Below are 26,031 nucleotides of genomic sequence, written 5' to 3'. Positions count from 1 at the left end.
TATATAATATATACTGTCTGTTACATATAGCTACACTAGCATGAGCGTTCTCTATAAGGCTGTCTGAATCCTCCTGTGATGTGTTTCTCAGAACGCGTCCTTTCTGGACACGGCGGAGCCCGACCTGCCCGTGTGCCTGGAGCAGACCGTGCTGGTGTGGCTGCCCCTGGGCTTCCTCTGGCTCTGCGGGCCCTGGCACCTGGCCGCTCTGTTCAGGGGCCGCGGGAAGCCCTCCCAGGTCTCCAGACTGTACCTCAGCAAGCAGGTCGGTCGCATCTGCAGGAGCACCAGTGCAGACGACGCTCAAAGATATTATTCAAACTGATTAATTGCGTTATAGTTTGATAAAATTGTATTGGCTCAATCTAAAACCCATACAAGTTAAGGTCAAATTGTATTATTCATTCAAAATGAATTGTGTTTGATGAATTAATGTTTCCATTCTTCATGGTTTGAGCTCCATACTAAGAGGGCCTCACTGGTTGTGTCTGCTCTCCTCAGCTGGTGGCGGGCCTGTTGTTCATTATCGCCATCGCTGGCCTGGCCCTGACGCTAGGAGAGGACTACGGTGCATCGAGTGGAGCTGGGAGCCATGCATTGGTGTTCTATGTCAACCCCATTATCTACGCCATCTCATGGGTACAACAACAACCAAACACTTGGACCGAGTGGCGGTTTCTATCCACCATCGCTTCTTGATCACGTCGCTAAGCTAACACCTTAAGAAGCTAACATCATGACGTTCCCTTCAATGGACGAGAACCATAGGGGAATTTTGTTTCCTCTATTGTTACAGGAACGTTGTCCTGTTCGCGTGTTAACAGCCATCCTCCCGTTAATGGACCATAGGCAGAGTTTCAGTTCTCCTTCTACATTGCTTCTGTAACATTGAGCTCCCAGAGCTTAGGCGTCATGGAGCTGAGAGTTCCTGCTTTCTGTGCAGATGTTGGTCTTGCTGTACCAGGAGGGAGTGCGGCGAAGACAAGGGGCCGTGGACTCCTCCACCCTCTTCCTGTTCTGGTTGCTCCTGGTGTGCTGTGACGTCTTCCCCTTCCAGACGATCCTGCGAGCGGCGCTCCGACTGGTGTGTACGGGAATGGGGGAATGTGTGTGTGTGTGTGTGTGTGTGTGTGTGTGTGTGTGTGTGTGTGTGTGTGTGTGTGTGTGTGTGTGTGTGTGTGTGTGTGTGTGTGTGTGTGTGTGTGTGTGTGTGTGTGTGTGTGTGTCGTGGCAGGGGGTCAAACGCAGCAGCCGTAACTTAAGTAACACTGATATTTTTAGACCTGTGGCTAGTGGCTGCTCGGAGGTTAAATGAATATAAAGATACCCTACGCTGCTCTCTAACCCGGTAACACCCCTGTCGGACTGTGTGTTCCTGTCTAGGGAGAGGTGCCGGATATCCCCAGATACAGCCTCTTCTACGCCTCCTTCGCCCTGGAGCTAGTGGGGCTGGTCCTGTCTGCCCTGGCAGACGTCCCCCGCGAAGCAGCGGAGGTGGTCAAGAAGGTACCGGCAGCGCCCGGATCAAAGCACTGGGGGCCACCGGGGCTCTGGTCCATCCAACACTCGCTCTCTGGTCCCTTCAACACTCGCTCTCTGGTCCCTTCAACACTCGCTCTCTGGTCCCTTCAACACTCGCTCTCTGGTCCATCCAACACTCGCTCTCTGGTCCATCCAACACTCGCTCTCTGGTCCATCCAACACTCGCTCTCTGGTCCACCCAACACTCGCTCTCTGGTCCCTTCAACACTCGCTCTCTGGTCCCTTCAACACTCGCTCTCTGGTCCATCCAACACTCGCTCTCTGGTCCATCCAACACTCGCTCTCTGGTCCATCCAACACTCTCTCTTTTCTTTCTTTTTGCTTCCCACAGAATCCAGAGGCAGGGGCGGCCTTCCTAAGTAGAATCACCTTCAACTGGTTTAACAGGTACACACGCACACACACACACACACACAGACCTCACTCCCGGGGCACCCCCCGGCGGCTCTCTGACCCCCCCCCCCCCTGTCCGGTGGTGTTAGCATGGTGGTGAACGGCTACAAGCGGCCGCTGGTGCAGGAGGACCTGTGGGAGCTGAAGGAGGCGGACAGCACCAGCCAGATCCACCGCCACTTCCACTCCCACATGGAGTCACAGCTGGGCGCCGCCCGCCTCCGCTACGCCAAGAAGAAGTCCGAAGCAAAGCCTGCGAAGGATCCCCGGCCCGCCAAGCAGAACGGCGTCAGCCAAGACGTACTGATGATGGTGCATATGAAACTCGCACACACACACACATGGGTGTGCATGTCATGGTAGATGTTAACGGCACAAAGGGGAAGGGGTGTGGAGGTTGTGATGATTGTATAGATCGGGAGGTCCGTAAGGCCCTGCTTCGGTTCCAGAGGCAGAGGAGCTGTGTCCAGTGTGTCCAGGAGCAGATGTGCAGGCCTATTGTTATTGTTATTATGATGAATTATTACTCAACTTTCCCATCTCATTTAAGGAGGAGATGGAGAGGAAGAAAAAGGACAAGAAGGGCAAGAAAGGGAAGGAAGAGAAGGTGAAGGAAGAGGAGAACTACCCTCAAGGGTGGCTCATCTCCACCATCTTCAAGTGCTTCAAGAGAACTCTGATCGAGTCTGCGTTCTTCAAGCTCCTTCAGGACCTGCTAGCCTTCGTCAGTCCTCAACTCCTGAAGTGAGTCTTTTTTAAATATTCCTTCAGTCAATCATTCAAACGAGTCATTTTAAAATCTGTTTTTCTTATTTGTTTTCAAAATAATGATTTAAGATAGGCCTATCTACTGTTAAATATTACAATGAATCCTAAAAGAAACATGCTGTTTTAGTCACCAGGCTAGTCACACATTATAGACATCATGTCAAGTAACCTTTGACTGATCTCGAAATACACTTTTCTTAAAGTACTCAATCGCTCAGAGTCAAAAGGCCCGTTCTAGCACGTCAACCTGAGTGTGGAGAGCTGGGAAAATTAACATAGCGTTCTAGGTCCCACACTGTATGTCCCAAGTCTTTGTTAAACACAAATGTTCTTTGTGTTTGCTGATGCTAGCAGAACATTTGACACTCTGCAGGGTACAAGGAACTCTCTGCCATCCGTAGTTCCGTAAAGGGACAAGCAGTATGTCATCGTTCAGAAGTGTCACATACGTCACTGATAAAAAGCCTACTGTAGTCATGGGTTAGCACACTTATATGAGGTGTTGATGTAGAGAAAGTCTATTACTTCAATACACGTTAAGGGTAAATGCTAACGCAAATGAAAAAAGACATTCTGTACTACAGAATACAATAGTTTTGATGTAATCCTATAAAGTCCTTGCTATATGAAGTTGTTTGCATTATCTCATACAAATTGACGATGGAAAGAAATTGGAATTGCATCCATGGTTGGATTATCTCGGAGTTAACTGCTAAGGCTCGCAGCACGAGTCGTCATTCTCTTTAACTCAGGAAGGCGGTGTACGAAAAGTTAGTATATGAGACTGAATGTTATGTCTTCTCCTGAATTCTGACTCAACATATCCTCTGTTTGAATTATTAATCTGCAAAAGTAAACTTCTGAGAACTTGGCACAGTTCCTCAATAGTTAACCTCTTAAGGAAGATATAGCATTGTTATCCTAGCTTTTGAGAGATAAAGGATTTGTTTTGTCTATGAGCGAAATCTAGGGTTTAGCACAGCTGTGCACCGCAGAGAATCCAAGTATTACCTTTTTACATTTTTGGTTTTATCAATACTTTGAACTTATTTATTCATTATTGTAAGTTTGTCTTGCTATTGTCGTGTTGATTCTTTAATTGCGTCCTCATTAATTTACGTGGATACAATTGAACATCCACCCACACGCTAGCCCCGTTCCCATGGTAACGATTATTTGCTCTAAAAACTCCATTCACGCACTATTTCAGGCTGATGATCTCCTTCACCAAGAACGAAGAGGCCCCTGACTGGCACGGCTACATGTACTCTGTGCTGCTGGTTCTGGTGGCCGTCCTCCAGTCCCTGTTCCTCCAGCAGTACTTCCAGCGCTGCTTCGTCCTGGGCATGAAGGTCCGCACCTCCATCATGGCCGCCGTGTACAAGAAGGTTGGTACGGCCGGCCGCCATCCCCCCTGAACAAGGTTGACTTTTCTCTTGGAGCTGAAAGACGCTGCCAGCTCTTGGCCGTTGTGGTTCCAGTACAACACGTCACCATTGTGCAGCGATTTATTTTCTTCCTCCAACAACTCAGTCAAATCAGCTGTACTAGACAAAAAACCACCGTACTCAGCACTTTCACAGGTTGTGGTCGTCGTCGGAGACGGAAGTGTGAAGGGATTTGTTTAGTGAGAATTAAAGTTAATTTCGCCTTTTATTTCGAACAAAAAAAGTAAATAAATAAGAAAAGCAAGTACGACAAATCATACAAATACACATAACACAAAACATCAATAATTATAATGTGTCATAAACAATATTTATAAAATACACAAGAAGGGGATAGATATTAAATAAATGTATATAATATAAAGTGGCATGTTATTTGTAAGTGTGCTACATAGAGATTTCTATCTCTCAATCTAATTAGAGATCTATATCTGTCAATCTAATTAGAGATCTCAATCTCTCTAATCTCTCTAATCTAATTAGAGCAGTGCGTCTGTCAGTCCTGTTCTCTACAACCATTCATCCTAATCGACCACACACTCGGCGGGCTATTACTGATGAAGGGAAGTTTCACTGTCGAGTGAAATGTTGGTATAATGAGCGCTTCTCGTGAAGCAGCAGTACCGGATCAGACCGGGCCTGGAGCAGGACCCCCCCTGGGAGGAGTAGCGCTGCAGACCCAAGGCAGTGTGGTGCCCTGGGTTGTTCTGAACGGGCAGGCAGTGGGCACTGCACCGCCTGGTGTATTGCAGAGGAAGGGGATTGTCGAGTGTGAAGTTGTTGCGCTTCTGCAGGCAGCAACACCGGACGCCAAACCAGCAATACAAAGAAGCACGTTTTGAAAGTTTTGAACTGCACCAGTGTGTACATAAAGTGAAACCCAGTGATACATCGGCTGACCATAGAATGTACAGATGGTTTAAACACAAGTACCGATTGACCAGGGTGCGTCGTTCTCGTCTCCTGGGTCCACTTCTTCAGTCTTCCTCACGGCCTTCTCCCCCCCCCCACAGGCGCTGGTGGTGTCCAACAGCTCCCGCAAGGAGACCACAGTGGGGGAGACGGTGAACCTCATGTCTGCCGACGCCCAGCGCTTCAACGACATCTTCAGCTTCATCCACCTGCTGTGGTCCTGCCCCCTGCAGATCCTCCTGGCCATCGTGTTCCTGTGGCTGGAGCTGGGCCCGTCGGTGCTGGCCGGCCTGGCCGTCATGGTGCTCATGGTGCCCATCAACGGGTTCCTCGCCACCAAGGCCAGGAAGCTGCAGGTCAGGAGTGTGTGTGTGTGTGTGTGTGTGTGAGACGCAAGCACTCACTACTTCTCGCACACACAGGCACTTGCACACATTGATACACACATAGGCATTGATATACTCACAAAGGAACACATGCACAGGCAGGCACACAAACACACAATCCTGCACACGCTCTTATGCGCACACACACAAACACATGCACGCACACAGGCATTGAATTGCCATTGAATTGAATTGTATACCCCTGAGTTGTCTGTTCTCTCAATAGCAATGGCTTGAGGGCCTTATTGAGATCAAATCTCCAAATCCTTATCTTTTGTGTTTCCCTGCTTTCAGATTAAGAACATGGAGCACAAAGACAAGAGGCTGAAAATCATGAACGAAATCCTCAACGGCATGAAGGTGAGTGTGACGATGATGGTCGGTCATGTTGTGAAAGCAGAACCCTGGTTCCTCATGTCCCCCGTCAGCAGAACCCTGAGGTTCCTCATGAACCCGTCAGCAGAACCCTGAGGTTCCTCATGGCCCCCTCAGCAGAACCCTGAGGTTCCTCATGGCCCCCGTCAGCAGAACCCTGAGGTTCCTCATGAACCCGCCAGCAGCACCCTGAGGTTCCTCATGTCCATACGTTTGTTTCCTCCCCAGATCCTGAAGCTGTTTGCCTGGGAGCCGTCCTTCCAAACTCAGGTGGAAGGCATCCGTGGGCAGGAGCTGCAGGTCATGAGGAAGTTTGCCTACCTCAACTCCTTCTCCACCTTCATCTTCTACTGCGCCCCTTCTTTGGTAGGTCCTAGTACCTCAACTCCTTCTCCACCTTCATCTTCTCCACCTTCATCTTCTACTGCGCCCCTTCTTTGGTGGGTCCAGGGACGGGGACTGACGAGGCACAAGTAGACGGGCTTAGATAAATAACATAAGGAACTAGGGGGTCATGGCAGGAGGTATAGCACAGTAATTGAGAAGTGCCTGACAACAGCAAAATATAAATACATGGAAAGTATACATTATGTACACAATATGAATTGCAGGCTTTGTTCAGGGCTAAAGCCCCGAATAAATCCCTGGTAAAAAATAAAAATATATCTCTTCAATTTATGGTTGCTATGGAATGCATTAATTGAATTCAGTCTAGAAGTGATAAAATGATTCTTTTCACTAATGGTAGTTAATTATTTAGAAAGAGACATCGGGATTCCAGGAGCATCTCAAAATAAAGTAGCTTAGTCCTAGATAGTCCTTGCATCGGAATAATGTGCCGTTTTCCCTCAGGGCTAAACCATCATGGATGTTTCAGAAACCTAGAAACGCCCCCTGATGAGTTGTAGCAAACAAATATGTATACATTTGTAAATAAAAGACATGCAAAATGAAAAGGTAAAGAGTAATAGTGAACGATGAAGAATTAAAGGAAAGTAGCAAGAGCGTGTGGTAGGACATGCACTCACTGTGTGCGTGCGTTGGCTGCAGGTCTCCCTGGCCACGTTCGGAGTGTTTGTTGCTGTGAGTTCGGAGAACGTGCTGGACGCAGAGAAGGCGTTCACCTCCATCGCGCTCTTCAACATCCTGCGCTTCCCCCTCACAATGCTGCCAATGCTCATCGCCATCATGGTGCAGGTGTGTACGGAAACTCACTCACTCACTCACTCACTCACTCACTCACTCACTCACTCACTCACAGAGTACGTTTATCCCCTGAAACCATGCCCCAAACTATAAAGAACCAGTCTGACAACACAGCTAATCTGTTTGACTTGGCAAAACGAGTCCCTGAGACAGTAGTGTGAAATGGCTAGACATGGAAACAAGTTTTTGTCATTAGTTCCACGACACCCTACACCGTCGAGCCTTGCACTGGAGTGATCGTTATGACATGCAGGTGAAATTGGATTTCAAGTGATCTACTCGTATTGTATAAGGACACCCTGTCGCTCCTGTGACAGGGTGTTCTTTGAGGACCCATGACACTGATGTTAATGTGTGTTCAGGACAGACCCACTGCCCTCTGTGGGGTTGAAGTCATGTCATGAACCTGTTGTCTACTCTGCCACCTAGTGGTTAAAATGTTGCAGTATAATGAAGGTCGTTTTGTGGTTTTCATTATTTAGCCTGGTAACCTTACTTAATGTTTTTCCATTTCCTTGACTCAAACACACATGCCATGCACACACACAAACTGTTACACTCAAACACACACATTCGCTGTTCCACACACACAACACACACACTCGTACATGGAGATAGTTGAATAAGTACTTGGCTGTATTTGTTTGTTTATGTTTAGACGGCAGTGTCGAAGAAGCGCCTCGAAAAGTTCCTGGGGGGTGACGACCTTGACCCGGACATCGTGCGCCACGACTCCAGCTTCAGTGAGTCTGCCTCCTCGTGTGTGTGTGTGTGTGTGTGTGTGTGTGTGTGTGTGTGTGTGTGTGTGTGTGTGTGTGTGTGTGTGTGTGTGTGTGTGTGTGTGTGTGTGTGTGTGTGTGTGTGTGTGTGTGTGTGTGTGTGTGTGTGTGTGTGTGACTCTCACCCTCTCCCACCCTGCGTTGTCCTCCCTTCAGACACAGCGGTGAGCATCTGTGACGGAACCTTCACTTGGGAGAAAGAAGTGGATCCTGTGCTGAAGAAGTGAGCGTGCTGATCGAATCCATCACAGCCCCTGGCCCACGTCCTACACGCTATAATACACACCCCTTCAGTAGGCATGGCACAGTATGCCTTCAGACTCCACACTAACTGTGTGTGTGTGTGTGTGTGTGTGTGTGTGTGTGTGTGTGTGTGTGTGTGTGTGTGTGTGTGTGTGTGTGTGTGTGTGTGTGTGTGTGTGTGTGTGTGTGTGTGTGTGTGTGTGTGTGTGTGTGTCAGCATCTCTCTGGATGTGGGGCGGGGTAAGCTGGTGGCGGTGGTGGGGGCGGTGGGCTCTGGGAAGTCCTCCCTCATCTCGGCCATCCTCGGGGAGCTCCACAGCGTCAAGGGCTTCGTCAACCTGCAGGTCGCTGTCACTCTCACGCTGTCACTCACACGCTGTCACTCACACGCTGTCACTCACACGCTGAGGAATCCTTTGCGTTCGTTCACATTCACATTCTACATTCATTCTAAAAGCTGTTGAGATCATTACACCCATCTACCAAAATAAATAATTTCAAATTTTGGGAGGTAAAAAATATAAAGTATATTAAGACGATGATGGGCAGGATGGTCTCCTGGTTAGTGGAATGGATCTGGGTTTGATCCCCAGTGTCCAAAGTCCAGCGGTAGGATCCCTGAACAAGATTGGACTCAAACAAGATCTGTAACCCCTACCAACTCATTGGGTACATTTATCAGTGAGAGATGAAGCACCTGACTCTGAATAATAAATGAGTGTGAATAATCTTGCTGTCCTAGGGTTCAGTAGCCTACGTGCCCCAGCAGGCCTGGATCCAGAACGCCACCCTCAGGGACAACATCCTGTTTGGTGGCCCCCACGACAGCGACCGCTTCCAGGGGGTGCTGGACGCCTGCGCCCTGGGCCCCGACCTGGAGCTGCTGCCCGGCCGCGACCTCACGGAGATCGGGGAGAAGGTGAGACCGCAGAGGGAGCCTCTATCGCTGAGCCGCGTCGGACTCCAAGGAACAGCATGCGCAGAAATAACTGGTTGTTTGTCTGTGTGTTCGAGTGTGCCAGCATTCATTTGATCTTCTTCTTCTTTTCTCCTCTTTTCTTCTCTCTGGTCGGGAACTTCTCCTCTTCTCTCCTGTCTCGCCTCGTCTTATTCTTGTCTCTCCTCTCCTCTCCTCTCTCCTCTCTCCTTCCCTCTCCTCTCTCCCCTCTCCTCCTCTCCCTTCTCTCTCCCGTCCTCCAGGGTATTAACCTGTCTGGAGGGCAGAAGCAGCGTATCAGCCTGGCCCGGGCGGCCTACAGCCACTCGGACATCTACCTGCTGGACGACCCGCTGTCGGCCGTGGACTCCCACGTGGGGAAGCACCTCTTCAGGGAGGTCATCGGCCCCAAGGGCCTTCTTAAAGACAAGGTGAGGCATGGCCCAACATAAAGAAATGTACAAACTCAAACTGCCCTCCGTTCTCTTTTATTCTCTCCTATGTTCATCTGGAGCCAACGATGAACCAGCCACAGCCAGTCCAAGTCCTTATCTCCAAAACGATCCGGAACGTCAGATCGCTCTGTCCGCTCTTCTCCACTCAGTTTCAAATATTATTGGAATGCAATAATGGAAAGGAAAACCCCCCCCAAAGGAAACCCCCCCCCCCCAAAGGAACCCCCCCCCCCAAAGGATACCCCCCCCCCAAAGGAATACCAGAGCTGGCCCTCCCCTGAGCGCCCCCCCCTGACCCCCCCCCCCCCTGACCCCCGTCTCTCTGTTGTTGTGCGTGCAGACGCGCATCCTGGTGACCCACGGGGTGAGCTTCCTGCCCTACGTGGATGAGATCGTGGTGCTGGTGGAGGGGGCGGTGTCGGAGGTGGGGTCCTACCAGAGCCTGCGGGCCACCAAGGGGGCCTTCTCCGAGTTCCTGGACACGTACGCCAAGGAGGAGAACCGGGAGCAGGGCCCGGCAACAGGTGTGTGTGTGTGTGTGTGTGTGTGTGTGTGTGTGTGTGTGTGTGTGTGTGTGTGTGTGTGTGTGTGTGTGTGTGTGTGTGTGTGTGTGTGTGTGTGTGTGTGTGTGTGTGTGTGTGTGTGTGTGTGTGTGTGTGAGTGATATGTTAAGTGAGGGATAATGTACAGACGGGGTATTTGATGATTCTCTCAGTGTTTATTTCGCAATAATGACCAATAAATGTTTAATTTGACACCAGATATCCAAGCAACAAGATGTTTGATTGATATTAAAATAATTGTATTGTATCCTTTTTAAAAAGTGAATAGTCCGACGGATGCTATGGTTGGGAATACCATCGAGGCAGCGGTCTGCTGATAGCAAACCGCTGAAAGCCTTAAGGGACCAATCACAATCCATCAGCCTATTTATCAAAGTCGTGTTATTATCATCTCTTGCATTATAGTTGCATTATGTTCCCATGGTGATCATGATATCAGTTACAATGTACTGTAATATTGTAGTTACAGTAAACGGGCATCACAGGGACCGAGCGTCGCTGTGTCAGTGTTTGTATTAACCGATCGGTCGCTTTGGATAAAAGCGTCTGCTAAATGGCCTCATTGTAATCGTGAGGTTCTCTCGTTGCGCGTGTCTGTGTCTCTGCGTCGGGTGAAACCCATCCAACCCCATCTCTGTCCAATCAGAGGCCGTTGGGGTGGAGGAGGTGGAGGAGGAGGTCTCCGGAGGGGAGGACCTCCAGGCCGACTGCGCCCCCGAGGACGTGGTGACGGGCACGCTGAAGAGGGAGGGCAGCATCCGCCGCAGCCTGCGGAGCCAGGGCAGGTGAGCCAGCACCACTGGGTCAGAGAGGAGGAGGAGGGGGGGGGGGGGGGGGCAGGTGAGCCAGCACCACTGGGTCAGAGAGGAGGAGGAGGGGGGGGGGGGGGGGGCAGGTGAGCCAGCACCACTGGGTCAGAGAGGAGGAGGGGGGGGGGGGGGGGGGGCAGGTGAGCCAGCACCACTGGGTCAGAGAGGAGGAGCGGGGGGGGGGGGGGGGGGGGCAGGTGAGCCAGCACCACTGGGTCAGAGAGGAGGAGGGGGGGGGGGGGGGGCAGGTGAGCCAGCACCACTGGGTCAGAGAGGAGGAGGGGGGGGGGGGGGGGCAGGTGAGCCAGCACCACTGGGTCAGAGAGGAGGAGGGGGGGGCTGGGGGCTGTGGGAGGAGTCAGAGAGGAGGAGGAGGCTGGGGGCTGTGGGAGGAGTCAGGGAGGAGGGGGCTAGGGACTGGGAGGAGTCAGAGAGGAGGAGGGGGCTAGGGACTGGGAGGAGTCAGAGAGGAGGAGGGAGCTGGGGACCTAGGGAGGAGTCAGAGGAGGAGGGGGCTAGGGACTGTGGGAGGAGTCAGAGGAGGAGGGGGCTAGGGACTGGGGGAGGAGTCAGAGAGGAGGAGGGGGGCTAGGGACTGGGAGGAGTCAGAGAGGAGGAGGGGGGCTAGGGACTGGGAGGAGTCAGAGGAGGAGGGGTTAGGGACTGTGGGAGGAGTCAGAGAGGAGGAGGGAGCTAGGAACTGTGGGAGGAGTCAGAGGAGGAGGGGGCTAGGGACTGTGGGAGGAGTCAGAGAGGAGGAGGCGGGCTAGGGACTGTGGGAGGAGTCAGAGGAGGAGGGGGGCTAGGGACTGTGGGAGGAGTCAGAGGAGGAGGGGGGCTAGGGACTGGGATGAGTCAGAGGAGGAGGGGTTAGGGACTGTGGGAGGAGTCAGAGGAGGAGGGAGCTAGGAACTGTGGGAGGAGTCAGAGGAGGAGGGAGCTAGGGACTGTGGGAGGAGTCAGAGGAGGAGGGGGCTAGGGACTGTGGGAGGAGTCAGAGGAGGAGGGGGCTAGGGACTGTGGGAGGAGTCAGAGGAGGAGGGGGCTAGGGACTGTGGGAGGAGTCAGAGAGGAGGAGGCGGGCTAGGGACTGTGGGAGGAGTCAGAGGAGGAGGGCTAGGGACTGTGGGAGGAGTCAGAGAGGAGGAGGGAGCTAGGAACTGTGGGAGGAGTCAGAGGAGGAGGAGGGGGCTAGGGACTGTGGGAGGAGTCAGAGGAGGAGGGGGGCTAGGGACTGTGGGAGGAGTCAGAGGAGGAGGGGGCTAGGGACTGTGGGAGGAGTCAGAGAGGAGGAGGGGGCTAGGGACTGTGGGAGGAGTCAGAGAGGAGGCGGGAGCTGGGGGCTGTGTGAGGAGTCAGAGGAGGAGGGGGGCTAGGGACTGTGGGAGGAGTCAGAGAGGAGGGAGGAGCTGGGGGCTGTGGGAGGAGTCAGGAGGAGGGGGCTAGGGACTGTGGGAGGAGTCAGAGAGGAGGAGGGGGCTAGGTACTGTGGGAGGAGTTAGAGGAGGAGGGGGCTAGGGACTGTGGGAGGAGTCAGAGAGGAGGAGGGGGCTAGGGACTGGGAGGAGTCAGAGAGGAGGAGGGGGCTAGGGACTGTGGGAGGAGTCAGAGGAGGAGGGGGCTAGGGACTGTGGGAGGAGTTAGGGGAGGAGGAGGGGGCTGGAGTGAGAGGAAAGAATAGAACACCAGCAGCTGGTCTGGACATTATTGAAGGGGCAGGTGCTTCTAAACCAACACAGTGTGAGCGAGGCCGAAAACAATCAAAAGCATACAATCAATATTGAAGCAACCACAAATTGAAGTGCTGTAACACGTCTTAACCCCCAGATACCAGGGTTTATTTGTAGTTTGTTTATTTGTTATAAAATCAGCGTTTTAGTTTTTTCTTTCGGTTGGTTTTCCAATGTGCCCATCAGTGAGTTTCAACAGCTCCAGTTTCAAAACAACAGGAGAGTAAAATGAAAACGGATACGACAATGACTATAGCAATAGTAACCCATACAGATAGTAACCCATACAGATAGAGCAGTGGTCCCCACTAGGCGGCCCGCCACGAGTTGATTTATGGCCCGCAAAAGCATTACTGAGAAAAAAAATACAATTCTATTTCTATATATATATATATATTAGTTCTCTCAAGCGATTACAATATTTAATCGCATTAATGTCACAGTTAACTCGCGATTAATCACACATTTTTTATATTCTAAATACCTTGTTTTCGAGCTGCTAGCCTTTTAGTGAGATCAGAGAGTGTTGAGAAGGACAATTGGAAGAAAGACCCGCAGTGAATTCAACCCGGTCCACTTGACGTCGGGTAGGTGGATGACAGTGGTAGGCCTGCCGTAAAACTTCAATAGCCCAGGCAGGCTTTTATTTGTTTCAATCACTGAACTTTCGAACAAAACTCTTGCTCAGCAAGAGTTTTGTTTTTTAGTTTTTAAACCAGTATGAATAACGCCTACGCACACCTTTCTCCTTTTGAAGTCGTGCTGTGGATATGCTGGACTAAGTGCTCAGGCAAGATGGAAAAAAGAAACGCGTCTTTGAGAGAGTTTATCAAGAAAGTACCACTGTCTAGTAATAGCACGACAAGAATGGTAGACGCTTTAGAAGAGGGTTGCTTTTCAGCGAGCCTTTCCGTTCACTTATAACCAAAGAAAAACACATGGAAGACTATATTCTTTTTGTGAACATCCCACTTCATGTTGTTCCTCTTTGTTTGATCCCCGCCCCCCCCCCCATCTCTCATGCCCACTCTACTACAGTGTGAGATTGCGGTCAAACAGCTCATCGCCAAAGAAAGAGCTTGCTACAGATTTGAAGAAAGGCCAGAGGCTCATAGAGAAAGAAACCATGGAAACAGGACAGGTACTATTCACGTCACCCCATTGGGGAAAAATCATGCACGCACATGGAGAGTGACCCTCACACACACACAACCTGCATTCAGTTTAGTCTGAAACCGGTCTGTGGCGTCCCGGCCCCGGGTCCTCTGTGCAGGTCAAGTTCTCGGTGTACCTGCAGTACCTGCGAGCCGTTGGATGGGGCTACTCCACCATGATGTTCCTGATGTACCTGGTCCAGAACGTCGCCTTCATTGGCCAGAACCTGTGGCTGAGCGACTGGACCACGGACTCTGTGGACTACTTCAACAAGACATACCCCGCCTCCAAGAGGGACACCCGCGTGGGAGTGTTTGGTGCCCTGGGAGTGGCGCAGGGTAAGTGTGTGTGTGTGTGTGTGTGTGTGTGTGTGTGTGTGTGTGTGTGTGTGTGTGTGTGTGTGTGTGTGTGTGTGTGTGTGTGTGTGTGTGTGTGTGTGTGTGTGTGTGTGTGTGTGTGTGTGTGTGGGGTCAGCATTTGTAGGAGACCAATCAACCTCCCCTTCAAAGCCTCTCCCCCAAAACATGCATAGAGCTCATTTTTTAAAGTTTATTTTTGCTTGCCGTAACATATTATAGGTTGATTGCTGTCGGGATGAAGAGAAATTTCAAAAAATATGACAAAAAGAACATCAGAAAGAAATGCCTGACCGTCCTACCTTAAAGGCGACATATTATACCACCAGGTGTGAGTGTGATTAGCCTTACAAGGCGTTTGGAGCGACAAAGTGACATCACGTTGGGCATGTGTTATCAGAGGAGAGAGAGGAGAGAGAGACAGAGAGACACACACAGAGACACAGAGAGACAGAGACAGACAGACCCAGGCTTTCTTTGAGGAATACAATCAGGGCCAACAGGGTCGTTGTGATTAAAGTTGAGGTAACAATCACTGTGTCCATTGCTTCAAGTGCACTTTGTCGTGAGCAGTATTGTCGTTGTTATTATTGCTATTGGGGAAATAAGCAAGCAATGGAAATTACTGATTTATTCATGCCATCACATCTGTTTCCATGGAGACCTATTGTGGTGAGTCCATTCGCTGCAGCACAGACGCATGGAGGTAACGGCAAAGTGGAACATGTACGGAAATGTAATAATATGGGTGCATATATATCAAAAATATGGGTAACTATTAAGTCTCTCCCCCCCCTCAGGTCTGTTTGTGTTCCTGGGCACCCTGTTCATGGCGGAGGGCTCCGTCTCGGCCTCCAGTATCCTTCACTCTCGGCTGCTCCGCACCATCCTAAGGGTGCCCATGGTCTTCTTCGACACCACGCCTACCGGCCGGGTGGTCAACCGCTTCGCCAAGGTGGGGCTGGAGACGTAGTCAAGACCCTGAACCTACCCCCGAGGCCCTGAACCTACCCCCTGAGTCCCTGACCCTACCCCCGAGTCCCTGACCCTACCCCCGAGTCCCTGACCCTACCCCCGAGTCCCTGACCCTACCCCCGAGTCCCTGACCCTACCCCCGAGTCCCTGACCCTACCCCCGAGACCCTGACCCTACCCCCGAGACCCTGACCCTACCCCCGAGTCCCTGACCCTACCCCCGAGACCCTGACCCTACCCCCGAGACCCTGACCCTACCCCCGAGACCCTGACCCTACCCCCGAGTCCCTGACCCTACCCCCGAGGCCCTGAACCTAACCCCGAGTCCCTGAACCTACCCCCGAGTCCCTGACCCTGAACCTACCCCCGAGTCCCTAACCCTAACCCTGAGTCCCTGACCCTGAACCTACCCCTGAGTCCCTGACCCTAACCCTAACCCTGAGTCCCTGACCCCGAGTCCCTAACCCTGAACCTAACCCTCAGACCCTAACTAGTAGGAATTAAGGAACTAGGAATTAAAGATTATAATTTATTTTTTAAGAAAAAATAATCAGCTATTTGCTTCATGGAAGAGTTATGCATAGTATTACTAACCTGTGTACATGAAGGTCCCTGAGTGTAATTTGTCCTTCAGAAATTGCATTAATATGCCTCTATTATTACCACTCGGTGGGATACTGATTGGCTTTTACAAGAACCTTCTAAACCTCGCCCTCACCTTCTCTGTCATACATCAGGGTGGACAGAGTCTCACTTGGTTAAGGCATAGTTACGGCTCAACATGACGCAACGCAATGACCACGCAGTCGCTCCGACGCAGTCGCAAACCTGTTTTGGTTCTGCGTCGGGTTTACGTTAGTGGACCGATCACGCCTCGACGCAAGGTTAACGTTTTTGGGAGGCGTGCGTCAGGCCCTGGTGGTGGACGTAAGGAGGGACCGTGGGGACGTACGGGTCCGTAATCCCCCTTGGGTGGTGTCGACGTCCAACCATAACTAACAACGTCACATCACCATGTAGTAGCATTGTGATAGTAGTTACTGATGTATATATAATATTAGTTCATGTAGGTAGTAATGTTTCATTAATCGTGAAACTAGGGACTAATGCTCCACAGAACTCCACAAAGCTCCCATGATGCATTGTGCCTTTCCGTGCTGCAGGATGCTCCACAGAACTCCACAAAGCTCCCATGATGCATTGTGCCCTTTCCGTGCTGCAGGATATCTTCACGGTGGACGAGGCTCTCCCGCAGTGTTTCCGCTCCTGGATTCTCTGTCTTCTGGGCGTTGTCGGGACGCTCTTCGTCATCTGTCTGACCACACCCACCTTCGCCGTCGTCATCATACCCCTCGCGGTGGTTTATTACTTTGTACAGGTGCGTTTCGACGGGCTGCACCAATCGTATGAATAGAATCTCAAACTTAGAAAAGGCAATGCTCCAAAGTATTCCTCCCCTTCTATTTGATTATTTTAAGATTTAGCAGAGGCTTTGTTGAGGGTCTTCTATGCACAGGTAAGGGTAGGTAGAGGGGTGAGGGTAGGTAGAGGGGTGAGGGTAGGTAGAGGGGTGAGGGTAGGTAGAGAGGTGAGGGTAGGTAGAGGGGTGAGGGTAGGTAGAGGGGTGAGGGTAGGTAGAGGGGTGAGGGTAGGTAGAGGGGTGAGGGTAGGTAGAGGGGTGAGGGTAGGTAGAGGGGTGAGGGTAGGTAGAGGGGTGAGGGTAGGTAGAGGTAAGGGTAGGTAGAGGGGTGAGGGTAGGTAGAGGGGTGAGGGTAGGTAGAGGGGTGAGGGTAGGTAGAGGGGTGAGGGTAGGTAGGTAGAGGGGTGAGGGTAGGTAGAGAGGTGAGGGTAGGTAGGTAGAGGGGTGAGGGTAGGTGGTGAGGTGAGGGTAGGTAGAGGGGTGAGGGTAGGTAGAGGGGTAAGGGTAGGTAGAGGGGTGAGGGTAGGTAGAGGGGTGAGGGTAGGTAGAGGGGTGAGGGTAGGTAGAGGGGTGAGGGTAGGTAGAGGGGTGAGGGTAGGTAGAGGGGTGAGGGTAGGTAGAGAGGTGAGGGTAGGTAGAGGGGTGAGGGTAGGTAGAGGGGTGAGGGTAGGTAGAGGGGTGAGGGTAGGTAGAGGGGTGAGGGTAGGTAGAGGGGTGAGGGTAGGTAGAGGGGTGAGGGTAGGTAGAGGGGTGAGGGTAGGTAGAGGGGTGAGGGTAGGTAGAGGGGTGAGGGTAGGTAGAGGGGTGAGGGTAGGTAGAGGGGTGAGGGTAGGTAGAGGGGTGAGGGTAGGTAGGTAGAGGGGTGAGGGTAGGTAGAGGGGTGAGGGTAGGTAGAGGGGTGAGGGTAGGTAGAGGGGTGAGGGTAGGTAGAGGGGTGAGGGTAGGTAGAGAGGTGAGGGTAGGTAGAGGGGTGAGGGTAGGTAGAGGGGTGAGGGTAGGTAGAGAGGTGAGGGTAGGTAGAGGGGTGAGGGTAGGTAGAGGGGTGAGGGTAGGTAGAGGGGTGAGGGTAGGTAGAGGGGTGAGGGTAGGTAGAGGGGTGAGGGTAGGTAGAGGGGTGAGGGTAGGTAGAGGGGTGAGGGTAGGTAGAGGGGTGAGGGTAGGTAGAGAGGTGAGGGTAGGTAGAGGGGTGAGGGTAGGTAGAGGGGTGAGGGTAGGTAGAGGGGTGAGGGTAGGTGGAGGGGTGAGGGTAGGTGGAGGGGTGAGGGTAGGTAGAGGGGTGAGGGTAGGTAGAGGGGTGAGGGTAGGTGGAGGGGTGAGGGTAGGTGGAGGGGTGAGGGTAGGTAGAGGGGTGAGGGTAGGTAGAGGTGAGGGTAGGTAGAGGTGAGGGTAGGTAGAGGGGTGAGGGTAGGTAGAGGGGTGAGGGTAGGTGGAGGGGTGAGGGTAGGTAGAGGGGTGAGGGTAGGTAGAGGGGTGAGGGTAGGTAGAGGGGTGAGGGTAGGTAGGTAGAGAGGTGAGGGTAGGTAGAGGGGTGAGGGTAGGTAGAGGGGTGAGGGTAGAGGGGTGAGGGTAGGTAGAGGGGTGAGGGTAGGTAGAGGGGTGAGGGTAGGTAGAGGGGTGAGGGTAGGTAGAGGGGTGAGGGTAGGTAGAGAGGTGAGGGTAGGTAGAGGGGTGAGGGTAGGTAGAGGGGTGAGGGTAGGTAGAGGGGTGAGGGTAGGTAGAGAGGTGAGGGTAGGTAGAGAGGTGAGGGTAGGTAGAGGGGTGAGGGGTGAGGGTAGGTGGAGGGGTGAGGGTAGGTAGAGGGGTGAGGGTAGGTGGAGGGGTGAGGGTAGGTAGAGGGGTGAGGGTAGGTAGAGGGGTGAGGGTAGGTAGAGGGGTGAGGGTAGGTAGAGAGGTGAGGGTAGGTAGAGGGGTGAGGGTAGTTAGTCCCCTGACATCGGGGTTGAAGCCCATAATCCTCTGGCTTGGAGTTGATCACAGGTTTCACTAACCAATACCTCGCCCGTATCTGATAAACAAACTAAACAATACACTGCATACTATAAAGTAGGGCTGGCCAATTATTCAATATCATCGTTTTATTATCTTTGAACGGTATTGCATCATGAAATAGAGATATGAACTAATCGTGGATCCAGCTTTTAGTTAAAATAATAATGAGGAGGAGATTCAAAATCTCTTAAACCGTCGGTGTGAAGGAATGACTACTATACACTTTACGGTAGTGACCCTCGTTCAGACGTGTGTTTGAATCCCTGAGAGCATGCTGGTGTTTACCCCCCCCAGAGGTTCTACGTGTGTTTGAACCCCTGAGAGCATGCTGGTGTTTACCCCCCCCAGAGGTTCTACGTGTGTTTGAACCCCTGAGAGCATGCTGGTGTTTACCCCCCCCAGAGGTTCTACGTGTGTTTGAACCCCTGAGAGCATGCTGGTGTTTACCCCCCCCCAGAGGTTCTACGTGGGCACCTCCAGGCAGCTGCGCCGGCTGGACTCGGTATCCCGCTCGCCCATCTACTCCCACTTTGGCGAGACGGTGGCGGGGCTGTCGGTCATCCGGGCCTACGGCCACCAGGAGCGCTTCCTCAAGCACAACGAGACCACCATGGACGAGAACATCAAGAGCGTCTACCCTTGGATCGTGTCCAACAGGTACTGGAGCTCAGCGTTGCCTCGGCTGGGGTGCGCTAGGCTGGGGGCCGTCCCGATCACTGGGCTTCACATCCTCGTTTCGTTGGACGGATTAGTCTGGATCTCCGGCCCCCCCAACAGCTCCCCCTCATGGTCCACGGGGGGATACTTGCCTTGACAGAAAGAACGACTTCATACAATCAGCGTCACAAAACGTGACGTCTTTACGGTCGAGAAACTCCGATAGTGCCCGCTCTGTTGTTTTAGTCTGTCGGGTTATGGAGTGTTTCTGTTCAGTGACTGCGCCTATGGCTGTGTTTCCGGCCAACCTTCGCCTGTGATTACTACTTATGTTAGCCTTTCCACCCGTCGCTACGGTTCAGCCAGCGGTGGCGTGTACTTCTATCTGTAACCACGACGCAGTCCCTGATTGGGGGCACACGAGCGAGAGTCAATCCTGAGCACCTATATCCGCCTATATCCCCCTCATTTTGTGTTAATTAATCGAAATGACAAGCCGCCAAGAATGACGGGCTTTGATTGCGTGCGTTTCACAGATGGCTGGCGATCCGCCTGGAGTTCCTAGGCAACCTGGTGGTGTTCTTCTCCGCTCTGTTCGCCGTCATCGCAAGGAAGAAGCTGGACAGTGGGCTGGTCGGCCTGTCCATATCCTACTCTCTCAATGTAACGCACACGCACGCACCCACGCACACAGACAACCAGACATGCCCGCACGCACACACTCTCGCATATAGTCACGCAAACATGTCGACTCCGACCACACATAAAGACAAAAACACTCATTACACTAGGGACAGTGTTAAAGGTTATTTGGATTACTTTATCCAAACTACACACCAAATCTAAAGGACGCCATCCACGCCCTGATAGGACGCAATGAAAGGAAAAGTATGGAAGTCCAAGGATGGTGGGGACGGAAAAGGCTGGTTTAAACGTGCACCTTAAGATTATAACGATAGTCTAGGCTTAAGGATCCCTAACTCATCCTAACGATAGTCTAGGCTTAAGGATCCCTAACTCATCCTAACGATAGTCTAGGTTAAGGATCCCTAACTCATCCTAACGATAGTCTAGGTTAAGGATCCCTAACTCATCATAACGATAGTCTAGGCTTAAGGATCCCTAACTCATCATAACGATAGTCTAGGTTAAGGATCCCTAACTCATCCTAACGATAGTCTAGGCTTAAGGAGCCCTAACTCATCCTAACGATAGTCTAGGCTTAAGGAGCCCTAACTCATCCTAACGATAGTCTAGGTTAAGGATCCCTAACTCATCATAACGATAGTCTAGGCTTAAGGATCCCTAACTCATCCTAACGATAGTCTAGGCTTAAGGATCCCTAACTCATCCTAACGATAGTCTAGGTTAAGGATCCCTAACTCATCATAACGATAGTCTAGGCTTAAGGATCCCTAACTCATCCTAACGATAGTCTAGGCTTAAGGATCCCTAACTCATCCTAACGATAGTCTAGGTTAAGGATCCCTAACTCATCATAACGATAGTCTAGGCTTAAGGATCCCTAACTCATCCTAACGATAGTCTAGGCTTAAGGAGCCCTAACTCATCCTAACGATAGTCTAGGTTAAGGATCCCTAACTCATCCTAACAATAGTCTAGGTTAAGGATCCCTAACTCATCCTAACGATAGTCTAGGTTAAGGATCCCTAACTCATCCTAACAATAGTCTAGGTTAAGGATCCCTAACTCATCATAACGATAGTCTAGGTTTAAGGATCCCTAACTCATCCTAACGATAGTCTAGGCTTAAGGAGCCCTAACTCATCCTAACGATAGTCTAGGTTAAGGATCCCTAACTCCTCATAACGATAGTCTAGGTTAAGGATCCCTAACTCATCCTAACGATAGTCTAGGTTAAGGATCCCTAACTCATCCTAACGATAGTCTAGGCTTAAGGATCCCTAACTCATCCTAACGATAGTCTAGGTTAAGGATCCCTAACTCATCATAACGATAGTCTAGATTTAAGTAGCCCTAACTCATCATAACGATAGTCTAGGTTAAGGATCCCTAACTCCTCATAACAATAGTCTAGGTTTAAGGATCCCTAACTCATCCTAACGATAGTCTAGGTTAAGGATCCCTAACTCATCCTAACGATAGTCTAGGTTTAAGGATCCCTAACTCATCATAACGATAGTCTAGGTTAAGGATCCCTAACTCATCATAACGATAGTCTAGGTTTAAGGATCCCTAACTCATCATAACGATAGTCTAGGTTTAAGGATCCCTAACTCATCCTAACGATAGTCTAGGTTAAGGATCCCTAACTCATCATAACGATAGTCTAGGTTTAAGGATCCCTAACTCATCATAACGATAGTCTAGGTTTAAGGATCCCTAACTCATCATAACGATAGTCTAGGCTTAAGGAGCCCTAACTCATCCTAACGATAGTCTAGGTTAAGGATCCCTAACTCATCATAACGATAGTCTGGGTTAAGACTCTCTAACTCATCCTAACGATAGTCTAGGTTTAAGGATCCCTAACTCATCCTAACGATAGTCTAGGTTAAGGATCCCTAACTCATCATAACGATAGTCTAGGTTAAGGATCCCAAACTCATCCTTACGATAGTCTAGGTTAAGGATCCCTAACTCATCATAACGATAGTCTTGGTTAAGACTCCCTAACTCATCCTAACGATGGTCTAGGTTAAGGATCCCTAACTCTTGGTCTTGGACCCGCTCCTGTCCAGGTGACCCAGACGCTCAACTGGCTGGTCAGGATGACGTCGGAGCTGGAGACCAACATCGTGGCCGTGGAGCGAGTGAGCGAGTACTCTGAGCTGCAGACGGAGGTGAGGAGGGAGGGCAGGCTGCTGCGGGCTCTTTCTTTGTGTACTCTGAGCTGCAGTCGGAGGTGAGGAGGGAGGGCAGGCTGCTGCAGGCTCTTTCTTTGTTAGACTGCAGGTTATGACAGGCACTTCACCTCCAGTCCAGAGCTTTACAGCCTCGCTACGTTACACCTGGTCCCCCCTCTTAATTGGTTTCACTTTGCTCACTATGAATGAACCTTTATGAATACTATTCTACCACCTGCAGTTATTTGAATTGAAACATGCAATCCAGCTGGATTCATATTGTTCAATCCGAGAATAGAATGTGCGTGGGTTTGTATGGGTTATTGGATGGAAGGGACTCAAATAAATGGCATTAAGGAGCAGGTAGAGGAAAAGCATTGCTCAAAGATTCCTAAAGGAAGGCTACGAACATATTGGGAATCTAACCCAGTTCCTTTGAGCTGGTGTTGAAGCCCCTTGCCACTGCACTAGCCTCTATCCGACAAAAAAAACATTTTTGTCAGATACATCGCCTTCAGCGATGTATTTATAGTCATCTAGCTGTAGTTGCATACCTTTAGTAATGTAAATTGCAGTTGAAAAGCCTTTTTAACATGGCAGTAGCTATGGTGTGAAGCATGGGAGATGGTAAGCGTTTGATAGTTATTTATAGTGCTCAACCAATTGAAATGCTTGATGAATTGTTTCCTCCCTTTCAGTCACAATAATCCTAATCATTATTATTACTGCATAGGGTGCTCAATTTGTCCTCTTCTCTCCATTATTGCGCCGAGAGCAAACTCTTTTCAACTTTGTAAAAGTTCCATTTCTAGTAAGTTCTTGACTTCTCTCCGTGTATGTGTGTTCTTGGTCAGGCTGAGTGGGCCTCAGAGACGCAGCCCCCGGGGAAGTGGCCCGACGCAGGGCGACTGCAGTTTGATAACTACAAGGTTCGCTACCGACCGGAGCTGGACCTGGTGCTGAACGGGATCAGCTGTGATATAAGCAGCACTGAAAAGGTTAGTCAGTGGGGGTGTGGGTGTGGGGGTTTGGGGGTGTATATGGTGTATAGTCCTGCTGCAGTGCTTCACACCGCCCCCCCCTGTCCTCAGATTGGTATAGTCCTGCTGCAGTGCTTCACACCGCTCCCCCCTGTCCTCAGATTGGTATAGTCGGCCGTACCGGAGCCGGTAAGTCCAGCCTGACCAACTGCCTGTTCAGGATCATCGAGGCGGCGGAGGGCCGCATCCTCATCGACGGCATCGACATCTCCAAGATAGGCCTTCACGACCTCCGGAACCGGCTGACTATCATACCACAGGTGCACACACGCGCTCACGCACGCGCTCACACTATACACTCACTTTGTATGCATAGCCATAACAATGTGTCATTGTGTTCCTGCCGTAGGACCCGGTGTTATTCTCTGGCTCTCTGAGGATGAACCTGGACCCCTTTGAGAACTTCAGTGACCAGGAGATCTGGATAGCGCTGGAGCTCTCCCACCTCAAGGACTACGTGGCGGGCCTGGAGAAGGGTCTGCAGTACGAGGTCTCGGAGGGGGGGGAGAACCTCAGGTGGGTCCCTGAACTCTAGCGCCCGCTGGGTGGCTCTAGGATAACAGCGAACCACACAGTGAATCACACGCTGTGCTCGCAGCCACTGTAGGCTGAGACCGAGGGGGCCATGGTACCACCCCTGTACCCTAACGAGGCCCGCTAACCCCCACAGTGGGGGCCATGGTACCACCCCAGTACCCTAACGAGGCCCGCTAACCCCCACAGTGGGGGCCATGGTACCACCCCAGTACCCTAACGAGGACCTCTGCCCCCCCACAGCGTGGGCCAGAGGCAGCTGCTGTGCTTGGGCCGGGCTCTGCTCCGCAAGTCCCGCATCCTGATCCTGGACGAGGCCACAGCCGCCGTGGACCTGGAGACGGACGACCTGATCCAGACCACCATCCGCAAGGAGTTCTCCCACTGCACCGTCCTCACCATCGCCCACCGGCTGCAGAGCATCATGGACAGCTCCAGGTACCGGGGGGAGAGAGAGAGAAGGGGGGGGGGGGGGGGGGGTGTGGGTGTGTGTGTGTGTGTGTGTGTGTGTGTGTGTGTGTCGTGGTTTTTTTTAAGATCTTGAGGGATTCTGCAGCCCATGTGCGAGCTAGTTAGCTCGCTCCGCCGTTGAGGCCGCGCCCATTAGGCGAGTCTGGCCGGCTTTATGATTGCAGTGGCAGCACGGCCAGATGCTGCTCATTAATGGAGCTCAGAGTGCAGTGCATGTCAAGCAGTAAGGAGGTCCTGCTAACCCCTGACACTAACAAATACTTGCAATACAATCTTAGTTCTAATAAAAGTGAACATTTTCTGAATTTAATCAAAATGGGGAACAAAGGCTCTTGCGATAATAAATGCATAACATTAATCCCCTTATTTGGAGATCTCTTGCATCAAGGAGATTGACACCTTAATAACCTCTCCTCATCAATTATTATACAATGTTTGAGGGTATAAGTACTATAAATACAGATCTCTCTCGTTTCTTTTTTTATAATATATTTTTATTTTTGTGTGAATGAACACACAAGGAGACATTGACAATTACCCGTACGTCCTCAGAACAACTTTCCCATAATAATACACGTGTTGGGGTTCATGAAACGTTCACAAATTAAAATTGTAAAGACGGTGTCATGTGTGACGTGCTATTGGTCGATGACTCGGTGACACCATCGCTCTCTGCCCCCTCCCAGGGTGATGGTGCTAGACGCAGGGAGGATCGTGGAGTTTGATTCTCCTGAAAACCTGCTGGAGAAACAGGGGTACTTCTACGCCATGACCAAGGACGCCGGGATAACCACAGGAGAAGCCACAGCTCTATGATCGTGTGTGTGTGTGTGTGTGTGTGTGTGTGTGTGTGTGTGTGTGTGTGTGTGTGTGTGTGTGTGTGTGTGTGTGTGTGTGTGTGTGTGTGTGTGTGTGTGTGTGTGTGTGTGTGTGTGTGTGTGTGTGTGTGTGTTGTGGCCAAGTGCACAAATAATTTATAATTACCACAACAATATTTGATGCCGATGTTGAGCGTTTCAACATCTTTGCGTCTGTTATCGGACTGTATAAGACTACATGAAATGGGTTATAACGCACAACCTGTTCATACAACGATGTTTATATTGCCACCGAGGGTGATTAGATAAGAATTATTTTCTAATTTGTGATATTGCAAAGACTGCCTGATTTTTCACTCACTGTACTGTTCATGAATGTTTGCAATGTTTGAGTTTGTTGTGTTTATCGGAGTCAACACGCGTCTGATAAAACTGACTACTCCTAAAGAAGAAAACGCTTGCGGTGCTCTTTTCTCTCTTTGAATTGTGTTCAGGTGGCATGTTACAGTTAATGATAAAAACCTATTCAAGAACATGTTACATATGACCATGGATGGATGACCAACAAATGTAGCATAACCAAAAAACATATCTGATTAGACACCGAAATGTCCCAGACATATGCCGGTCTTGTATGACTTTTACACTCTTACTCTAGAGGCATGCCCTTATCACTGAAGGAATGTCTGCTCTCCGTTCACACACTTACTAAATGTATACATGCCGCGGTTCAATGCTCCTTTGGATACTGCATATTAAAAGGTAAAGAGGCTCCAGCAACACTATGTGCAGTAAATTAAACAGTAACAGCAAAGTTACAACCCGGTCTTGTATGACTTTTACTCATTGCCGGAAAAATATATTTTAGATGATATACAATAGTAACTGGTGCAATTCTGATTTCCTGTTCAATCATGAACGTAAAGGGAACTAGAAGGGTAATTTTCTTTCAAATTGCTTGAAGTCAATAATGTTAAACCAATATTACTGCAAAAACTACTGTATGAAGACATTGAAATAACATACTTTATTGATACAAAAAAAAAAGCAAAACTAAAAGCAAAACTAATCCTTAGCCAACCAAAAAAAGGGTAAGTATACATACAGAATATATAAACAAATATATAATGGAGATTCAGAAACACATTTTGTGCAATAAATGTGCATATGTATATAACCATTTTTATTAAGAACAGCATGAGGGGTTGGAGATGTCCAATAATGATTGTTTGTCAGTACGACT

General features: G+C 50.5%; 1 protein-coding gene across 2 annotated transcripts in view; it reads left to right on the top strand.

Moving 5' to 3' along the window:
* The window catches only part of LOC130404517 (ATP-binding cassette sub-family C member 2-like), a 28,011-nt gene extending 2,381 nt beyond the window's left edge, over positions 1–25,630 (top strand). The window contains exons 2-32 of one of the 2 annotated variants that reach the window (XM_056609300.1): positions 92–265; positions 502–639; positions 944–1,084; positions 1,384–1,506; positions 1,874–1,929; positions 2,025–2,247; positions 2,486–2,679; positions 3,914–4,091; positions 5,165–5,419; positions 5,744–5,809; positions 6,053–6,190; positions 6,875–7,021; positions 7,689–7,773; positions 7,966–8,032; positions 8,270–8,396; positions 8,795–8,971; positions 9,253–9,420; positions 9,785–9,968; positions 10,654–10,792; positions 13,585–13,687; positions 13,820–14,039; positions 14,858–15,012; positions 16,254–16,409; positions 18,898–19,097; positions 19,634–19,760; positions 21,821–21,922; positions 22,780–22,923; positions 23,067–23,225; positions 23,315–23,481; positions 23,743–23,937; positions 24,657–25,630. In XM_056609300.1, coding sequence (XP_056465275.1) covers positions 92–265; positions 502–639; positions 944–1,084; positions 1,384–1,506; positions 1,874–1,929; positions 2,025–2,247; positions 2,486–2,679; positions 3,914–4,091; positions 5,165–5,419; positions 5,744–5,809; positions 6,053–6,190; positions 6,875–7,021; positions 7,689–7,773; positions 7,966–8,032; positions 8,270–8,396; positions 8,795–8,971; positions 9,253–9,420; positions 9,785–9,968; positions 10,654–10,792; positions 13,585–13,687; positions 13,820–14,039; positions 14,858–15,012; positions 16,254–16,409; positions 18,898–19,097; positions 19,634–19,760; positions 21,821–21,922; positions 22,780–22,923; positions 23,067–23,225; positions 23,315–23,481; positions 23,743–23,937; positions 24,657–24,786 — 4,638 coding nt within the window. In that variant the 3' untranslated portion in view covers positions 24,787–25,630. The remainder of the gene's footprint in view (positions 1–91; positions 266–501; positions 640–943; positions 1,085–1,383; positions 1,507–1,873; positions 1,930–2,024; positions 2,248–2,485; positions 2,680–3,913; positions 4,092–5,164; positions 5,420–5,743; positions 5,810–6,052; positions 6,191–6,874; positions 7,022–7,688; positions 7,774–7,965; positions 8,033–8,269; positions 8,397–8,794; positions 8,972–9,252; positions 9,421–9,784; positions 9,969–10,653; positions 10,793–13,584; positions 13,688–13,819; positions 14,040–14,857; positions 15,013–16,253; positions 16,410–18,897; positions 19,098–19,633; positions 19,761–21,820; positions 21,923–22,779; positions 22,924–23,066; positions 23,226–23,314; positions 23,482–23,742; positions 23,938–24,656) is intronic. The other variant, XM_056609301.1, reaches the window with a different exon arrangement.
* The last annotated feature ends 401 nt before the right edge of the window (positions 25,631–26,031 follow it).

The sequence above is a fragment of the Gadus chalcogrammus genome, chromosome 15 (assembly GCF_026213295.1).
Source record: "Gadus chalcogrammus isolate NIFS_2021 chromosome 15, NIFS_Gcha_1.0, whole genome shotgun sequence".
NCBI classification, from domain to species: domain Eukaryota; kingdom Metazoa; phylum Chordata; class Actinopteri; order Gadiformes; family Gadidae; genus Gadus; species Gadus chalcogrammus.
Note: the sequence above shows the minus strand (reverse complement) of the source record. Positions and strands in the feature narration are given on the sequence as shown.